Source organism: Paramisgurnus dabryanus, chromosome 12 (assembly GCF_030506205.2).
Source record: "Paramisgurnus dabryanus chromosome 12, PD_genome_1.1, whole genome shotgun sequence".
In the NCBI taxonomy this organism is placed as follows: Eukaryota; Metazoa; Chordata; class Actinopteri; order Cypriniformes; family Cobitidae; genus Paramisgurnus; species Paramisgurnus dabryanus.
The window spans coordinates 2,526,071-2,545,340 of record NC_133348.1 but is presented as its reverse complement, the minus strand read 5'-3'; the positions used below and the strand labels follow the sequence as shown (position 1 = coordinate 2,545,340).

Below are 19,270 nucleotides of genomic sequence, written 5' to 3'. Positions count from 1 at the left end.
TCATGTTTTATCAAAACATCACTTCATAGGCTGTGAACCTATGTTGCATAAGACTTTAGTACATTATGTCCCCAGTAAGTGGCTGGAGTCGTGCCAGAAAAAACACGCAAATCCATCCTGTCAATCTGGAGCTTTAGCAAGTGTTGTGGTTGCCAAGCAAAACAATAAGACTAACACCACAGCACGATGACAAAGAAAACAAGAACCGCCACTCCGTAATGCGGCATGCTGTACATAGTTAAGTCACAAAAAAGGGAGTTTACAGATATGTAGTGAAATGCATGTTTTGCGGTCTAGTGTTCGAACATGTACTCTTGAGCAATGCAGTTCGTTGCATGCACGAGCCCTGTATTTAAAACACTAGTGAGCTGTCTATGTAGGCAACATTTTAGGGCATAATGGGCATGCTCCTGATGCAAAGGCTGTTTCCTAAAATGCTTAGTTTGGGCTAATTTTATACCAGCATGGACTGTGTCCGACTCCTTTGCAGAAAAAGCTTTGATATAAAATAAAAACAAAAACAACATGATCTCAGATAAAGTTGTGTTATAGTTATGCAAAATTTGATCCATGGCACAATATTCAGCACCATGCCTTAAGCAGGAATGTCTTTTTCGTGACACTCGCACAAATTTCTATAAATAGTTTCTTGTGTCTGTGGCATGACTTTCTTTTTGGTGTCATTTTATGTGATCAGGACCCTGACCCTGGGCTTATTTCACAATAACAACCGGCTGCCTATACATTATCCTGCTTATTACATGGCAATTATATTATACCTCATAAGTAAGGTAAGGAACATTAAGGGCCCTATTTTAACGATCTGAAACGCAAGTGCAAAGCGCAAGTGACTTTGTGGGCGGATCTTGGGCGCTGTTGCTATTTTCCCGGCGGGAGAAATAACTCTTGCGCCAGGCGCAAATCAATAAGGGGTTGGTCTGAAGTAGGTTCATTATTCATAGGTGTGGTTTGGGCATAACGTCAAATAAACCAATCAGAACGTCATCCAACATTCCCTTTAAATGCAAGTGCGCAAGTTCCATGGCAGGTTGCTATTATTATGACGGATTTTCCAGGTGCACGCCAGAAGCGGTTCACAGCCGAGGAGAACCCCGCCCAAATCAGCGTCGGTTAAACAGGCGTGGGAGGAAATAGCCACAATTGTCTCATCAGCTGGCATCCCCAGGACGTTGCGCCGCAAGCGCTACAATGATGTCAGGAGACGGGGGAATCCCAAGCTTGCCAGCATAAATCGGGCACGCAGTGTAACGGGAGGTGGATCTGCCTCAGTCCCTTACGCCAGCAGAGGACATCGCTGCGTCCACCCTCACCGCTGAAAGCCAAGAAACGCAAGCAGTCCTACCCCAAAGTACACTTACAAATCAAGTTCACATACATTAAGGTTTCTTTATTATTAATTATTATTTACATAAAATAAACGTAATACAGCCCCACAACAAACTTATGAAAATATTTTAATCGTTATTTGCATGATAATTTTTTTTAATGCAGCCACACAATAAATAAAAACTATCACCACGATGCTCACCACAATGATTTCCCTTATCTCATGTGTTAATATTTTTATTGTAACAATTTATGATTTGCAAAAATAACTGTTGCATCTGTGTAGATTATATAAGCAAATTGTGTGCGCGTTGTGCACGCTATACATTATGGTCAAGCATGCGCCCTTAAAATAGCATAATGAACAACGCGCAACGCGCCACTGACTTTAGACTAGTTTTTTCTGGTCAGTGGCGCAATTGTTTTTTGAAACTGCAAAATAGCATCAGGGATGGTTTGCGACGCAACACGCCTCCTTTTTTTCGCTGAACCGCCCAGGGAGCGGCATTCCCTAGTTTGCCGACGTGCGTCTGTGGAGGGAAAAACCTGCTGTGCGCCGATGCAAAATACGAATGATACATGCATCACTGACAAAGTCAATTGCGCTGGGTGCAAGATATGGCCCTAGATATTGATTTGAAATATTTTATTTGCTCATTTTTAACTAATGTAGACCTTCCGTAGGGAAAACCTGCTTACTTTTGGTTTTAAGATAAGGTTTGATAATTTATGAATTAAAATACATGTTTTTTATTATTGTGTAATATTAAACTCTACCTATCAAAATGATTTGCAGCATCGAGGTTAATGTGTGTTATTAGTTTTTGAGTGGGTGTTGTCTTAGAATAACACTGCGACTGGCCAATCAGAATCAAGCATTTGAGAGCGCTGTGTAATAACTAATGTTAACAAATACAACTCTATTGTAAAGTTACCATTATTTTTTTTATTAGAATATTACATGTTTTTGTTATATTTGCATCTCAATTGTATATAGAGTGTCATTTGAAGTAGTTGTGGATGGTTCAAAATAAATTATACTTCATTTAGTATGCAGCCGCAGAAGGCAGCTACCTGTGTAGGTAGTAGTTCAAGGCAGGTTACTAGATTTTAAAACGGAGCCACAGATGCACAACAGTGCAAACCACCGTACAATGCTTTCCAAAACAATTCTAAAATGCTTTGTGTTCCTCATAAGATCAAAGCATGCATTTTCCGACGGCGTGTCACAGGATCAACAAGTGATTTTTCAAGGATAATAATGGCGGTGCAAAGTAAACCTAGTCTGTCGTAGAAAACACCACAAAAATGATAATTTATTTGGCCTGACTCTACATCATTGCAAACAAGGAATGGCACGCCACAGGACAAAAGATTTTGCAGGGAAACCTCAATGGCCATAATGAAGGGGAGCCTTGTTTAAACATGTCATTATAATGAATCTGCATCTTGCAGCAATCTGCTGAATTACAGTGTGGGTTTGTATGGTACCAGTACCAGTTGGCAACGACCACTAGGTAACAATCCATCAAAATATTCACTATGTCTTCTTATGGTTTAGTTGGTAGAGCATTGCACTACACTGTCAGAAATAAACATACAAAGATGTCACTATTAATTATGGTCCATCTAAAAAGTCCTAATATGTATCATTTATGTACAGATTTGTGCCTTTAACGTACTTTACCAGTATGTAAAAGTACTAATATTCATTCTTCAGGCATTGTATCTTTATTTTTTATATTGTAGTAATGCAAATCTTGTCATCATTTACTCACCCTCGTGTTGATCTAAAAATGTATTTTTGATAAATGATGGTAAGTACATAGACAAATGAGCTGTGAACATGATGTTAGACTTCAGCAATAGTAAAATGGGTTATTAACTGTATATCTTTCTCAACTGAAATCTATTCATGCACCGCAAGGGATGCTTCCAGCTTCATTTATTATAACAGTTTGGTTTTGACGCATCACATTCACATCCGGTGTAGACAGTTTAAGTGTTTAATATATAGTGTAGAAGAGCTAGGAAACGTCTGATACATATATTACAAACACATCTGGTTTTTATCCTCCTGGTGTCCTAAAGACAGTCTGGGTAATACCATTGGTTAGGCAGAGACAAGTCTGTCTGGCACTTCTGAGGTTTATCTGACAGTGGTAAACCAAACATGTTATTAGCTGCAGAGAAAACACCACTGGAGTGCCTCAAAAGCCAGGATCACTTTAACCCAGCTATGGACGGCGACGACGATCAATTTTAGTCACATATTTACTCGGAGGATACGTTCTTGTTACTGTAAGTGGCGCAACGCTTATCCTGACAGTCTAAACATACTGGTCCTCGCAGCGGGAGCGCCCGGTTAGAGACGATTTTCTAAGGAGAACACACTCCAAATTGGTCTGTGGGCAAAGCTATTTTCTACTCTAAACAACATCCCACAAATCCAGCTGAAGGAATTTTAGAGAAATGCCACAAACAGATCGAGAGACAATTTAAATTAGGGCCTGCAAAGCCTAGTTGCTCCCAGTGTGAATTATGCTTCACAGGCCAAAGGAAGCTATATCGGTTATTGTAAATCATAACTGGAATTCTGGAAGAACTGGAATTGCTCGGGTGCTCTTGTAAAATGTCTTGAATCTGTTGAAGCAACGTATGCTAAAGTCTAGGGAGGCATATATTGAAATTATCGATGGCAATAGTTTGCAATAACTGAATCATTTTAAAAATAGGCAAAAAAGCTTAGTTTCTACTCATGAATATCAGTCATGTGACCTTGCCTGCCGCCATCTTGAGTACCTACTGAGTACCAGTAGGCTACTGACAAGCATTGGCTAGCTTGCTACGATTTATGGATTTCTTATCTTTTACTGTCTATGATTTTTATGGATACGGGAAATGGCTACAAAGGGAACATTTCACACCTCGATTGTCATGGAAAGAAACGCTACTTTAAAAAATATCTTTGTTAGGGTGTGATGCCTACTCGATCCCTGATGCGTTCTTCCAGCTGATGTAAGCTGCTACTGAACTTCCACTATTTTTACAACACTAAGAAGGAAACTTTGCTCGAAGTATCACCTAGATCTCTTCACATGAACGTGAGCATTGAGAACATTGTTTGTTTACACAGAGTTTACTTAAAGGTTTTGAACAACGGACTTTGGCTGTTATGGTGTCCCCTCGCTGTCTTTGCCAGACATAAAGAATCGATCTCCGAATGCGAATGAATGAATCTCATATGAGGCTCCTTTTTCAACTAGAAGGTCAATATTGTTTTTCACTTGCGACAAAACAATTAATTATCCGTGCATTTATATGGAATTATGCTTTAGGAGCTATCCATCTTTACTCTCCTCACGTTGCATTCGGAGATCGATACATCTTATGGCAAGATGGCGAAAAAATAGCTGTCAAAGGCTGGGTATTGTTTAAGAACTTTCGATCCGGTGCCAATTTCGATACCTCCGTTTTGATACCGGTTCCTTACGATACTTTTTTCGATACCACCTGATTTAAAATCCATTTAAACATGAACAAAAATACATTAAACACACAACTTTTGTACTCAAGTGTACTCAACATGTGTCCGAGGAACACGTAAAACTTTTAGACCCGAACCAGCTCGGGTCATGGGTCAGAGCTTGATCTAAGTGGACCCGTGAAGACCTCTACTTCCAAGGTCATGCCCTGAAAAGGCAATTGCTATGTATCATGTTTGTTTTCTCCGAACAATTAGTAGCTTGAATAAAGTCCGATGGAGGACTTGGGGTTGTTTACCACAGGTAATCAGTCATAAAAGCCCCTGTGCACAATGACCTGTATCTTTCAAATCTACTGAAGCTGCTGAATTAAATATGAGGAAAGTTAATGCTAAGAGCTTAAGCCGAGCTTGCTCAAGCAATTCGTCATTCCAGTCCAGAAAATACCTTCAACTTGAAAAGTTTGAAGTTCTCTGGCTTTTTTATGTACAGGAATATTGAGTTGTGCAGCAGTTGTTTCAAGGCCGGTCTTTTGAAAAGGGCTCTCTAAGGATGTGTAAGATGTTTATTTGTGGTACACATTTCAAGCGAGATGCTTTGAACGTGAAGGCTGCACAGCAGGAGTCTGCTGGCATCAGCATCTGAGTACCACACGGCTTCTCTGACAGGCCTCTCTCCACAGTAATTGCACATTGGAGATGGGATTATTGTCACAGATACTTTGACGCAGGTAAACTGCCTCACAACAATGCCGTGAAAGTCTGGTACAGGCCTTTTTAAGTGCTTCTGAAGTGGCTTGCTCTGATTGTTATTGCCATATTAAGTCTTCTTGATAGGCTTGCCAAATATACATCAGCGGCTTTGAAATCTGTCTATTCGCTGACATGAACAACTCTCTTTTCATGTGACATCCTGCCGGCACTAGTACTGTACAGACACCGTTTTCAAATAGCTCTAGTGATGTGATTTATATTCACAAATATTTGCATGTGTCTACATAAATTTAGAAACTCCCTAAAAAGTTTCAGGTTTCTTTGTAGTTATTTGCCTTAAAGCAATACAGTAGCAAATATGGAAGTCTGTATTGTGCGATCAAATCAAATGACTTTAAAAGAGATGCTTTGCCCTATTTTCTCAGAAAAAAATCTCTTCTTGCATTGTTTTAGCAATAAAGGATAAAGGCCTTATACTGTACAAAAGAGAAACCTCAGTTAATATCTCAATTATTTAAACTTAACAATGAGATTGAATGGAGTGCAAATGGAAACGTTTCCTGCATCTCATATATATCTACTGAGAAAAAGACCCAGAAATCGTACAAATATCTTTATTATGCTGCGTTCACACCAAACGCGAATAGAGCCTCTGGCGCAAAAGATTTCAATATTAAGTCAATTTTAAAGATGCGTTTATTCGCATCTGGAGGTCTCATGTCGCGAATGAGGCGTTTAGCGTGGCACTTGATGCATGAATGACGCGAATTGAGCATTGCCGCTTGAAACATGCGAATTGAAAAATCTGAACTTTGGGGAAAATTGTGCCGCGTTAATCAATCAGGAGCTTGCTCTAGTAGTGACGTGATTACAGGAAGTGAGCAGAGTCGCAGAATCCCTTGCCATGACGCGAATTTCCATGTGAATGTCTCAAATTACTAGAATTTGACGTGCGGCTTTCACGCACGAATGAAGCTAAGTAAACTTACTGTGGGTTCACACCAGACGCGAGTTCAACGATTTGCGCGAGTAGATTACATACAAAGTCGATGCAAAGATGTGACCAGACGCATGCTCACGTGGGGCGATGCAAATGACGCGGTATGGGCGGCGTGTTTGGCGCAAAAACACGCGCAATTCGCCTCAAACGGGTCTTCGCCCATCTAGGGTTGCCGTGTGACAGAAATTTCCCACCGGTTAATCGACGCGTCACAAACCCGGTGATCCCGTATGATGGTGGGAGGCGCTTATAAATGCGCATACAGACGGTCACATTTTACTTTCACTTTTGAATTACGCAACTGTTTAAATGCAGTGCTTGGGTATGCTGCGTTAAATTGCGTATGAATTTGCGTGCAATGCGAGTGCAACAGCTGGTTTAATTAAGTGCTTGAGTCAATGTGCGCAGAACCCGCCAGTCCCAAGCAAAGCAACCGGCTACTTCTCCATAAAGCGCTGCTAGAATGATGGGTTTATTATTTGTCTTGATGAAAAACACAACAACAAAACGATCTCGCCTATATTAAACATCATATATGTATATTATAACAAAAACGATTAAGCACGCGGCTTCTGCCATCGTCTGGTCGGTCAGCTCGCCTCGCACACTGACAGAAATATATGAAACCTGACACCGGCTGCTCTGTGACGTGACGCGAGTTCAGCACCGCTAAATTCAGGCAGCAGACACATTCAGTTGTTAGTGTGTTTGCGCTCTCTAACGAAACTAAATGATTTAATTACACAAAAATATCAAAACGACGGTGAAAGACGGTGTCGCGGTGGGCAAGTGATCTAACCGGTGAGAGGCTGAAGCACCGGCAAGCACTGTTTCACAGACTATCGCGGCATGCCTACGCCCAACTTGAAAATATTCTAATTGAGCGATAAATTCGCATGACACAAAGTCAAATCCCGCAAGAAATCTAGAGTGAGTACCGCGCGTTTGGTGTGTACGCATAAAAATGTTTAAGCGTCCAACTACGCGTTTTTGCCGCCTCTACCGCGTCTGGTGTGAATGTACAGTTAGAGTTTCAGAAGAGATCTCAACAATGTCACAAACTGAGCTCAGATCTGCCAAGTCTGCAATCAAAAGTCGATATTATTGATTTCAATATGAACTGAAACATTTCTCATCAAATATACCCAAGTCCTCATTATTTTACCTTTACTATCTACATTCATTTTACAGCTCCATACTCTTAATGTATTTAAACAATTGTCTCATGTTTGAATTTTTTTTTTTCCTAAGCAACTTTAGGCTAAGTTGGTACTTAAATAAACAAAACTTAGAACTCCATCGTGAGCTACGAAAGATCAAAGCTGAGGGATACATTTTTTCTGGGTTGCCGTGATGGCCTGACTGATACAGTAAATGCTAAGTCTAGAGAAAACACAGTTGAGATATAAGACTCTTGACTGATTGTACTTCCTTGTTTGTCAGACTTAGTCACAGTTTCTTTGTCAAAGCGGCCTGTGAACAGAAGACAGTTACTATGGAAGAGTGGGTAAACAAACAATTGTGGTACCATGGAATGCTTCAAAATATTTACAATGGAGTAACCGTCCTTCAGCCGTCGCATAGCAGACGGGATAATCTGGAACGTTTCGCATATCTCAAATTGTTCTCAGCTGTAAGGTTCTCCCCTCCCGTGGGTCAACCCTTAGCAACCAAGTGTAGTCAAATCACAAGGACTCTGTATTTCTGCTAGCTGGAGAAAAACATCCTCTTCGGGGAAAATTTGGTATTATCAACTAAATTGAGATCAAATTGACCAAAACAACACGCATGCTGTTGCAAATGTTTTGGGAAGTTTTTGCCACACAGCTTTCTTATACTATGTGGTACATCATATGTGACCCTATTCGTGAAATTCAGGCTAAAGTCTCAATTTAATTATAAGATAGGAGCATCAACGTTTGGTTTCACTTATTGATTTCAATCTTTGATAAGACTTTATTCAGTCAATATTAAAGAATTTGTTCACAGAATTTTTTTACATTATTAAATTATATCAATGAAGGATGATGTTATGTAGAAAACAGTAAATCACCAAAAATGGCTTTAGCTGGGATTTCACAGACTGGATCACAAATGTTCTGACTGCTCCAAAATCTAGTGACCTGCCAATGAAGGCAGCGTTTTAAAGCATCAAAAATTTGCAAAAATGTAAATGTAGATTATAATTATTATTAGTGATGCACTGATATTAAGTTTTTCCACCGTTAGACGATTATTCAGACTGATATCGGCCAATAACGATAGTTTGGTGGTTATATTAACTTGCATTAACTAAATTCTGAAGATTATTTTTATTTTATTTTATTTTATTAAAGGCAGGGCCCATGATCTCTAAAAGCCAATGTTGACATTTGAAATCACCTAAACAAACACGCCCCTACCCCAATAGAATCTGGACCTTCTGTTTATAGACCCGCCCCACACATACGCAACCCAGACAACAATGTTGGTAAGTAGACACGCACCTTACTGCTAATTGGCTACAAGTGTGTTTTGGTAGTCGTCCCGACTTTCCTAAAGCGTTTTTCAGATATCGTGCACTCCGCCTTTAATTCATAAAATGACCATTAATATTGAATAGGGGTGTAACGGTACGCAAAAATCACGGTTCGGTGCGAACCCCGGTTTTGAAGCCACGGTTCGGTTCATTTTCGGTACAGTAAGGGAGAAATGCAAACATTAAACTGCAGGTTGTTTATTACTTTAAACTTTTTTTTACAATTTGTTTACACTTTTTTAAACACTTTATTAAAGTATAAAATATATATAAAATGAAAAAATAATAAATAAAATACTACTGCAAAGTTATTTTTTACATTATTTTATAACAGAAGGTAACTCTTATCTTAACCTTCTCTTAAACTTTTTCTACTAAAACCTTGAACTAACAAATTCAATTCCTGAATACATTTATGAACTATTAGCCTACATTTTTGCCACTAAAAATTTTCTGTTTTGATTTATTTTGGATTGTTTAACTCACAGAATTGAATTGGCTATGTACCATCTCTGTATAAAAATAATATTACTGCTCTATGTGTAACTGCATAGCAAGCAACATGATGATATACTTATTATACACTCATTTTGAGATTAGTGAGCTGCATACATAGCCATCTTTGATCTTTTGCACGTTTCTCCTAATCTTTGCTTGTGTCATCAATGTAAGCTGTGACTTTACTTACGAACCCCTCCGCAGCTGAGTAACAGCTGAGTAAGCCCGGGTTACAGCTCTTCTCTGTCCCGACCAGCTGATCGCATTGTGACAATGATATGATTGACGTGATATGCAGATGAAAAATCTGATCACGCATTCCTTATTCTTGCTGTCACAGAAAGCGCGTCTCATGAATGCGTAGCAACGAAAGACGTGCATCCTCTCACGCACTTTTGAAAGAACAAAGCAGCGCGTTGACACGCGTTTAACATGCGCTTTTAGATACGACACGTAAACGTTTACATCAATAATCAAACGGATATACAACTAAGTAAATAAAAATCTTTCTGCGGGCCGAATTATGTTATATGTTTGACAGAAGACTTGCGCTGAACGCGGAGACTTCCGCCACTTAATATGTTCGTGCGGAAACGCACGTATTATGTTCCGCACAGGCGCACACAAAATACTTTCGGTGCACGTGCGCACCGTGCCGAAAGCCCTGAACCGAAACGGTCCGGTTCGAATACACGAACCGTTACACCCCTAATATTGAACATCAAACTAGTGATGTTTCTTTACATTTCCTATACACAAATCACAAATTCATTGCATTTTCATGTATATAATCCATATATTGGCCATGACTATTGGCTGTTTTTAAAATATCAGCATATAGTGTTAAAAATGGCTACCGATACCGATTATTGGCTAATATATTGATAAATCTCTAACTATTATTATTGCCTGGCTTCACAGACAAGGCTAAGCTAAAGCTAGGACCAGGCCTTAGTTAAATTAAGATGTTTAAGCATCTTTTATTAACATGCCTTAGAAAAAGAAATTACTGGTTTTGAGGCTTATAGTGTTGTTAGCTAAGGAACATGCTAAACTTTGCATATCATACATAGTTTGGTACATTGTCAGAAAAATGGTCCCTAGCTGTCACTGGGGCAGTACCCTTTAAAAACGTCCCAATCTGTAGCATTTAGTTACAGACAAGTATACTTTTGGTTCCTATGTGTACATCTGAAGTAGCCTGGCTCTGAACTCCTACTGTACGTGCTTCCGCTTAATATTCATTTCACTTCAGTACTACGTCTGGGACCGCTGTGTAGAGTTTCGTTTTCTCCTGCAAAAATCTGCAGGTCCAATCAGCGAACAGAGGGGTGTGGCTAAGAAAGATGAAGTTGAGGTCGTGCGTCAGTTTGAGTTGTAGTTCAGTAATGGCAGCGGAGAAAAACGTGAGAAAAGCTATTCGGTCCGTTGTTGCAAAACTGCCGAATATACAGAAGTTAAAGCCGGAGCAAGAACCAGGTTTGCTAAGTTTTGTTGGTCTGATTATTCTGACTTGTTGTTTCCGGCCGGTTTCGGTGCATGATATACGTCACGACCGCACGTTAGCGATCGCCTATGGCAGATCCTGAGTGACTCTGGGCAGATCCAATAGTTTTAAACTTCAACAGAGGACCCTCCTTAGCGGAAGTAATTTGCAATGGAGCGTGGCCAGACTCTCTGTACAAATGAAATGAATGTACGAAAGTCTGGTTGAACCAGGCTACATCTGAAGTAATATTACTTTATGAACTTTTGGGGTACAAAGGTCTAATTTTGCCCCAGTGACAGCTACAGTAGGGTCAATTTTTTTGACAATTTTTTTTGTCAAGTGTGTAGTGCCTTTTTAAATCAGTAACTTAAAAGGTTGCTATAATATATCTTGCATTAATGACAAATGTTCAAAGGTCTAAAAACCCTGCAGTCTTTTATCAAATTGCATGTGCTTTCACAATTCCACTTAGCATTACAGATAGACACAATTTAAGATTAGGCTCAAAGGTTACATTCATGTTGATTAATAACTGTTTCCTTAGCAACAGTTATATACAGTATCTTTACATTGGCCCTGGGCTATACCCAAGTCAAGTAAATAAATCCTGTGGTTAGCGACGACACAGACAGCCAAACACATTTCCAATAACAGCCTCATTCTGCATTGTGTTTCAATATACAGTATTACAAGCCTCGAGGTCCCCAAACCTCTTTGCTTATGGCCACATCAAATCATACAAGTTGGAAAGACATTTTCTTTAGCAATAAACTATCTATGCAACACATCATAATGTAGAAAGTGAATTTTGGTTCCATTATACATAAATGGCAGCGCTCACTGCTGCAAAAACAGAAACTATTAGAAAATGGTGTCTGTGGGGTTTGTAATTTGATACTGGAATTGAACATACCAAATGGTTACAAGTCATCAATCCACCTGTCATAAAAACAATACCTGATACAACCTGATCTCAGAGCTTTGTTCCACCAGAGTGAAATTGACAATTGGACACACCAACTATTTTCACATCTGACGTCAATATGGCCCAGGAGAATGAAAAAAAAAACAAAGTGTGCTTGTTTGTTCCTTTCTGATAATCTCTAGACATGTGTTTCTTGTGAAAAATCATTGTTCTTTAATAATGACATTTTTTATTGAAGGATACATTTTGTACAAATATACATATTGTAAATTTTACACTCACCATGCCATGATTTAGCCACTGAGGTATAAAGTTGTCCAGAAGTCTTGGGTAAACCAGATCTCTGTCATACAGGTACAGAGACCAGAACATTGTCACCACAAACTACAAAAACAAAAATATTTTAGTTACATTTAACACATGATTTATGATAAGAACGTCTTCTACTACATTACTAAATGCTAAAATAATTTTGAAAGTCTATATCAGTGGTTCTCAAACCGGGGCCCTGTGATGGTGCCAGGGGGGCCCCGGTTTACTGACATTTTATAAAATAAATTAATTGATTAAAAATTCTGTTTAATTAAATCTTAGACAGCACTACATTAAATAATTTAACATGTTTTGTTTAATATAAATTTTAAGTTTTGGAATGTTTCATGTCATAAATTTTCTTTGGGGGGCCATTAAGTCATGCACCGTATACTAGGGGGGCACACACTGAAAAAGTTTGAAAACCATTGGTCTATTTTGTCATTAGTGTTGCACGATATTTCCCCTATAGTAAGATTGTCCTATCGTCAGCTTGTGAGATTGCCGGTACACAATAGTATCGGGGGACAGGCAATAGTTTACTTATTTATTTATTAGTTCATTTTTTTAAATTTATGACAAGTCACTGGATTGGTAGAGAAAAAAGAAAATAAGCTCAAACTGGGGGCTGCAAGATGGTGCCAGGGGGACCCCAGTTTTGTGTCATTTTATAAAATACATACATTTGTTATGAATTATGTGTAATTTAACTTAAAAAAAATAAGGCTACTAACCAACAGCACGCTTTGTATGTATGTTTTGTCTAATTAAAATGTTACGTTTAAAAAAAAAAATTCATACATTTTCTTTGGGGGGGCTGCGAAGGAATGCACCGTACAAAAGGGGGGCCGCACACTGAAAAAGTTTGAGAACCAATGCTTTAAGGGTAGCTGGCAACACTGTCATGACCGCAACCTTTTTAAACCTGATGCCATTAATCCGAGTGCGTCACTGATGCCCAGGCTCTCAAATTTCCTATGTGCCAGGGAGCACGAAAAACACACTCACTGGTTTTAAACCCCTGCATGCCTCTCTAGTGCACGGAAATGGCAGAGGCACGCGTATTACAAGCTCATGTGCAAGGAAGAGTCTGAGTTCACGGTGAGAAGGAGTTTGTGTCACACGTTCAGGTGCGAGCAAGAGTCCAAGAAACGCGCAATACAATTTCAGGTGCAAGAAGGAGTCAGTGTTGTGCACATTGCAAGCTCTCTTGCGCAAAGAGAAGCCCACAAGCCCTCTCATGCAAGGAAAAGCATCTAAAAATGTAAAACTATTATGAAGAAACAGGCCATATTTCTGACTATTGTCGATAGGCAAAAGTATCGTCTATCGGCACAACCCTATTGGTGATGATGTCATCTTAATTGTAATAAGAATTGCGACTAAATTGCATCCTTACATAAACACAACATTTTGAGACCTCTCATTTCCAGCAAAGATTTTAAATCCGTGCCTGAGATTCCCTGCAGGTTTTCCGACAGACTGCCACATGGCGGCCCATCTCATTATGCCGAAAACTTGAACTTGTCTAATATCCTCTTTGATCCCCACATCTTAAGGACACAATCTCTAGTGCAAAAACCACGAGGAACATTAAAACCGTCGATGAGAACAGCTCATATTTTTCTATCAGCATACTGTAATTAATCCCTAAGAGCTGAGTTCTTATTTCTTTCATCCAGTTTGTACTCGGAGCTACAGATGTCTTGTGTAGTAAGGACAGCGTTAAGGACATCACACACTCTGTTAAAAAACAAGTAAAGGAGCATTTAAAGAAGTTTCAAAGCAAGAAATATCCTTTGCCATAATTCTGAACTGCTCAAAATTATTTGCAATAATGGGCATCATATATAGGCGTGACAGTTTCTTGTTTAGATTGGGCGTCTTTAATTATTTTGGTATCCAGGACTTTTGCAGTGCCCAAATAAACAGGCGGGACTGAGGATAAATCTTGTAAAAGAGAACTATTGTGCTTGAACAGAATATTTTAAATAAACTGTGAAATTCATTTCGAAAGCATAGAGAGCAAATTAAATAAGTTCTCTGTCATACATGTGGTTTATTGGATTTTGGTTTCTATACTCTTATTATGCAATATCATATGCAATGCAAAACCTAAATATTATCCAGCCAATAAATGCACCAACAGGGGGATTTTATAAATGCACCTGCAAATTTATAGCTTAATGCACTGTAAGTCGCTTTGGATTAGTTTTGGTCAAATGTAAATGCGGGAACCAAATATGTTATCAACAAAACGTAAAATGAATACAAAATTGTAGTATTAGTGTATTAAAGGGACATTACACTTTTTTAAAAAAAATATGCTAATTTTTCAGCTCCCCTAGAGTTAAACATTTGATTTTTACCGTTTTGGAATCCATTCAGCCGATCTCTGGGTCTAGCACTACCACTTTTAGCATAGCTTAGCATAATCCATTGAATCTGATTAGACCATTAGCATCGCGCTGTAACATGGCTGCAGGAGGCGCAATGAAATTACGCAGTATCCGGAAATAGTCCCCTGCCATTGAAAGTTACTAAGAGGACTATTTTCGGCTGCTGCGTAATAATATTGCGCCACCTGCAGCCATGTTACAGCAACGAAATCACTGATTATTACGCCAGAATCAGAGTATAGTTCCTAGCCATACCTGCCTAGAAAATTTCAACTTTTAATTGTCCGTCGGTCACACGATGTAACTACAGAAGAGTCAAGTTTTAAATAGGAAAAAAACTGAAACTCTTTGGTTATTTTTTAACGCGATGCTAATGGTCTAATCAAATTCAATGGATTATGCTAAGCTATGCTAAAAGTGGTACACCCAGACCCGGAGATCAGCTGAATGGATTCCAAAAAGGTAGAAATCAAATGTTTAACTCTAGGGGAGCTTTTTCCAAAAAATATACGCACATATAGCGTAGAGAAGCTACGATAGTCGCGACAGGGCAAACGTGTCATTGTCTGACAAAACATACAGAAACATGGTGACGCGAAATAATGTAAGGGGACTAAATAAAAAATGGCTCATTCTGAGGTAATAAAAACAATACAAGTCATTTTATAAGGTCTTTATACATCACTGATAATATAGTTATGTATATTATATTGCATTTCTGTCAAGAGATTCTTCTAAAAGTTACACAATGCACCATTAAAAATGTTAAAGCAACACTAAAGAGTTTTTACTCTTTGCTCCCCCTACAGGTTGGAAGCGGAATTGTCCATTACCACTGTCGTAAATAATTTAGCCTACTGCAGCAAAGCTGGCTCTGATTGGATTGTAGGTCTGCCGTAAAGCAAGTTTTTGTAGATTTCACTCAAACTACAGGACCGCGACCCGACGGTTGGAAACTTCCTTAGTGCGGTTTTGGCCGATAGAGGGCTGCAAAGCAAATGTGAAAGTGCCGTCCACCCTGTTTCGAGAGGAAGAATGATTGAAATTTTTTTGGGAACGTTATTTTAAGGTTAAAAAAACTCTTTGGTGTTGCTTTAAATACTGTAAAAGCATTTTAAATAGTGATCTTATACTTATAGACCCCATACTGTATATACCAGTAAAAGGTGCCAGTTGGTGACCTACGGCTAACAAAGGATGATTATCACTTGAACACATTACAGCTTGTTTTCCAATATTACCGTCAACACAGACGATGGTCATTGTGATGGCTGTAAACTGAGCTTCATATCCAGCTCTTAGACCGAAGGCCAGGGCCAAGTCAAGCATCAATTTTGTGTTCACATCCCGGCTGTCTGGCCGCTACTTTTCTTACACGCCAACAAGAAAGCATCCTCTGTCTGTCATCACCGCTTATTTACACCGAGCTATTTACACTGTTCAGAATGAATTATTACTTATAACTTTGAATTATTTATTTATTATTTATTACCCATCGCTCTGCTTAGTCTATTGCTATTGAGAGCAGGCTTCTGTTATCTGTGATACTCGGCAATGATACGGGGATTGCCCGTGTCTCTTTCATTAAAATAAAATGAGCAGAGTCGATTTTCTTTCCGCTTAACGTTTAGGTCACTTCGACACTGTTCTTTGACATCTTAAACTTCCCGCTTACATTGCGGCATGCATTATTAAAAAAATCTTTAGCCAGGCGGAGACAAAGCGAGACATTTGCGACCACAATTTAAATATTTTCCATTCAATTATCTGATGGCCACACTCATACACACACAAAACCTAGTTTCCTTTTACACTTTGGGGAAAGCGAACTTGTACTGTAACACAGCTGGTTATGGGGGTAACGCCATGCTACCAATGCAGATAGATGGTATTTGAGCTTGGTATTTGCAACGCAAATTGACTGTACTTTTAAGATAATGTGTGATGGTGTCTATAGTCCCCTTATGCAAAGCAACATGTGTGAATGCATCTAGATATAGCACAGATGCTGTCTGACCCGACCTGCAGGCTTATGACTCTTTCGTCAGCTTCCCTATTGTGCCTTTAAGGTATCAGATGATTCAGTGTTTTGATGGTCTAAATACAGACCTAAAGGCACCTACTGTCTGTTTATGTCTGATGAATAAGTCGAAACCTACTTTTCTGGTTGTCAGACCTACAACTGACAACTGTACAACTGTGTTTCCTCAGTTAGGACATCTGTGTGAACTGGTGGGTAGCTGCTTTCATCCACTATAAATCACTCAAAGTTTACCAGCTGGTTAAAAGAAATTATATATAATATAATATAATATAATAATGACTATAGTATATTTACATTTTTAGGCACAGACCTGGGACCTATGTAGAATTAAAATTGAGATTAAAATAATACAATGTGATCCTGTCTATTTGAAAAAATATTGAGAGAAGTCCTTAGCAACACATATTACTAATGATAAATATAACTTTATATATTTACAAATTATATATTCTTTACTTAATATCCTAAATTCCTAATGATTTTGAACATAAAATATATTTTTTTATTTGATTTAATGTATTGTTGGCTATTTCTTCAAATATTCCTGTTCTACTTATTAGTGATTTTCTAGTCCAGGGTCACATACAGGTGCTGGTCATAATTAGAATATCATCAAAAAGTTGATTTATTTCACTAATTCCATTCAAAAAGTGAAACTTGTATATTATATTCATTCATTACACACAGACTGATATATTTCAAATGTTTATTTCTTTTTATTTTGATGATTATAACTGACAACTAAGGAAAATCCCAAATTCAGTATCTCTGATAATTAGAATATTGTGAAAAGGCTCAATTTTGAAGACACCTAGTGCCATACTTTAATCAGCTAATTAACGCAAAACACCTGCAAAGGCATTAAAATGTAGGCCAAGTAGGGCAAGACACAAAAGGTCATTGCAAAAGAGGCTGGCTGTTCAAAGAGCTGTGTGTCCAAACACATTAAAAGAGAGGCGAAGGGAAGGAAAAGATGTGGTAGAAAAAAGTGTACAAGCAATAGGGAAAACCGCACCCTGGAGAGGATTGTGAAACAAAACCTCATTCAAAAATGTGGGGGAGATTCCCAAAGAGTGGACTGCAGCTCTGTGCTTCAAGAACCACTACGCACAGACGTATGCAAGACCTGGGTTTCAGCTGTCGCATTCCTTGTGTCAAGCCACTCTTAAACAACGGACAGCGTCAGAAGCATATCGCTTCTGGACTGCTGTCGAGTGGTCGAAAGTTATGTTCTCTAATGAAAGTTGGAGTCATTTTCCAACAGGACTTGGCACCTGCACACAGTGCCAAAGCTACCAGTACCTGTTTTAAGGACCATGGTATCCCTGTTCGTAATTGGCCAGCAAACTCGTCTGAGGTTTGTGAAGAGGAAGATGTGATATGCCAGACCCAACAATGCAGAAGTGCTGAAGGCGACTATCAGAGCACCTGGGCTCTCATTAAACCTGAGCAGTGCCACCAAAAGATTGACTACATGCCACGCCGCATAACTGCAGTAATTCAGGCAAATGGAGCCCCAACTAAGTATTGAGTGCTGTACATGCTCATACTTTTCATGTTGATACTTTTCAGTTGGCCAAGATTTCAAAAAATCCTTTCTTTGTATTGGCTGTAAATAATATTCAAATTTTCTGCAATACTGAATTTGGGATTTCCCTTAGTTGTCAGTTATAATCATCAAAATTGTGTGTAATGAATGAACATGATATACAAGTTTCACTTTTTGAATGTAATTACTGAAATAAATCAACTTTTTGATGATATTCTAATGATATGACCATCACCTGTACTTAAAATGTTTATAAAATTTGGACTTGAACCAAATAATGAAGTTAACTCTTTCCCCGCCATTGAAGAGATATCTCGTCAATTAAGAAAAAACGCTTCCCCGCCAATGACGAGATTTTCCGTCTTTCCGCAATACCGCTATTATCCACCAGGTCCGCAACTTTTTAAACCCGGAAGTATTGTCCTATGGCAAGCGGCTGCATGTCTGTGTCTGTTTTAAAGATCGCTCTGAATGGGATCTCTATGAAAAGTCCGTCACAAAAATGGAATTATCTCTGCTTTTTGCTCAAAATGTGGTGTTTTTGCAGAAACCTACCCATATTCAAAAGCTGATTGCAAAAGAACCACTGAAGGTAGGATGAAACGTTTTTTTTTTTTTTTTGAAAGCAGAGGGTCTGTTCTTTTATTTGGTATATTGTATGTTTATATATTTAAAGAAGAACATTTTCTGGAAGGCATTAAACTTTGGTGAAAATCATGAAAAGCGCTGGCGCTGGCTGGCAACTTTTTAAAAAAACGCTGGCGGTGAAAGAGTTAAGAGCCTAAGGGGGGCGTGCACACCAAAGCTTTTACGCCCGCGGCCGGCGCATGTTTTCAATTGATTCCAATGGAAACTTAGCATTTTTCAACAAAGCCGGCGCTCTGCGTTTTTCCGCGCTCTGCGCTGAGCATCGAAAGTTGAAAGAGATTCAAATTTTGGGTGAAAAGCTCCGCTCGTCAATGTCAGTTCTCACACGGCCGTCCAATCACAG

The 19,270-nt window shown here is 38.9% G+C and overlaps 1 protein-coding gene across 4 annotated transcripts in view; it reads right to left on the bottom strand.

Annotated features, from left to right (window-relative positions):
• The window catches only part of aig1 (androgen-induced 1 (H. sapiens)), a 54,299-nt gene that overhangs the window by 25,639 nt on the left and 9,390 nt on the right, over positions 1–19,270 (bottom strand). The window contains exons 3-4 of one of the 4 annotated variants that reach the window (XM_065256155.2): positions 12,258–12,318; positions 11,494–12,082 (exon numbers count right to left, since the gene is read on the bottom strand). In XM_065256155.2, the coding sequence (XP_065112227.1) occupies positions 12,024–12,082; positions 12,258–12,318 (120 nt within the window). In that variant the 3' untranslated portion in view covers positions 11,494–12,023. Of the gene's footprint in view, positions 1–11,493; positions 12,083–12,257; positions 12,360–19,270 lie in introns of those variants that run through there. The other 3 variants (XM_065256156.2, XR_010528667.2, XM_065256157.2) reach the window with 3 other exon arrangements.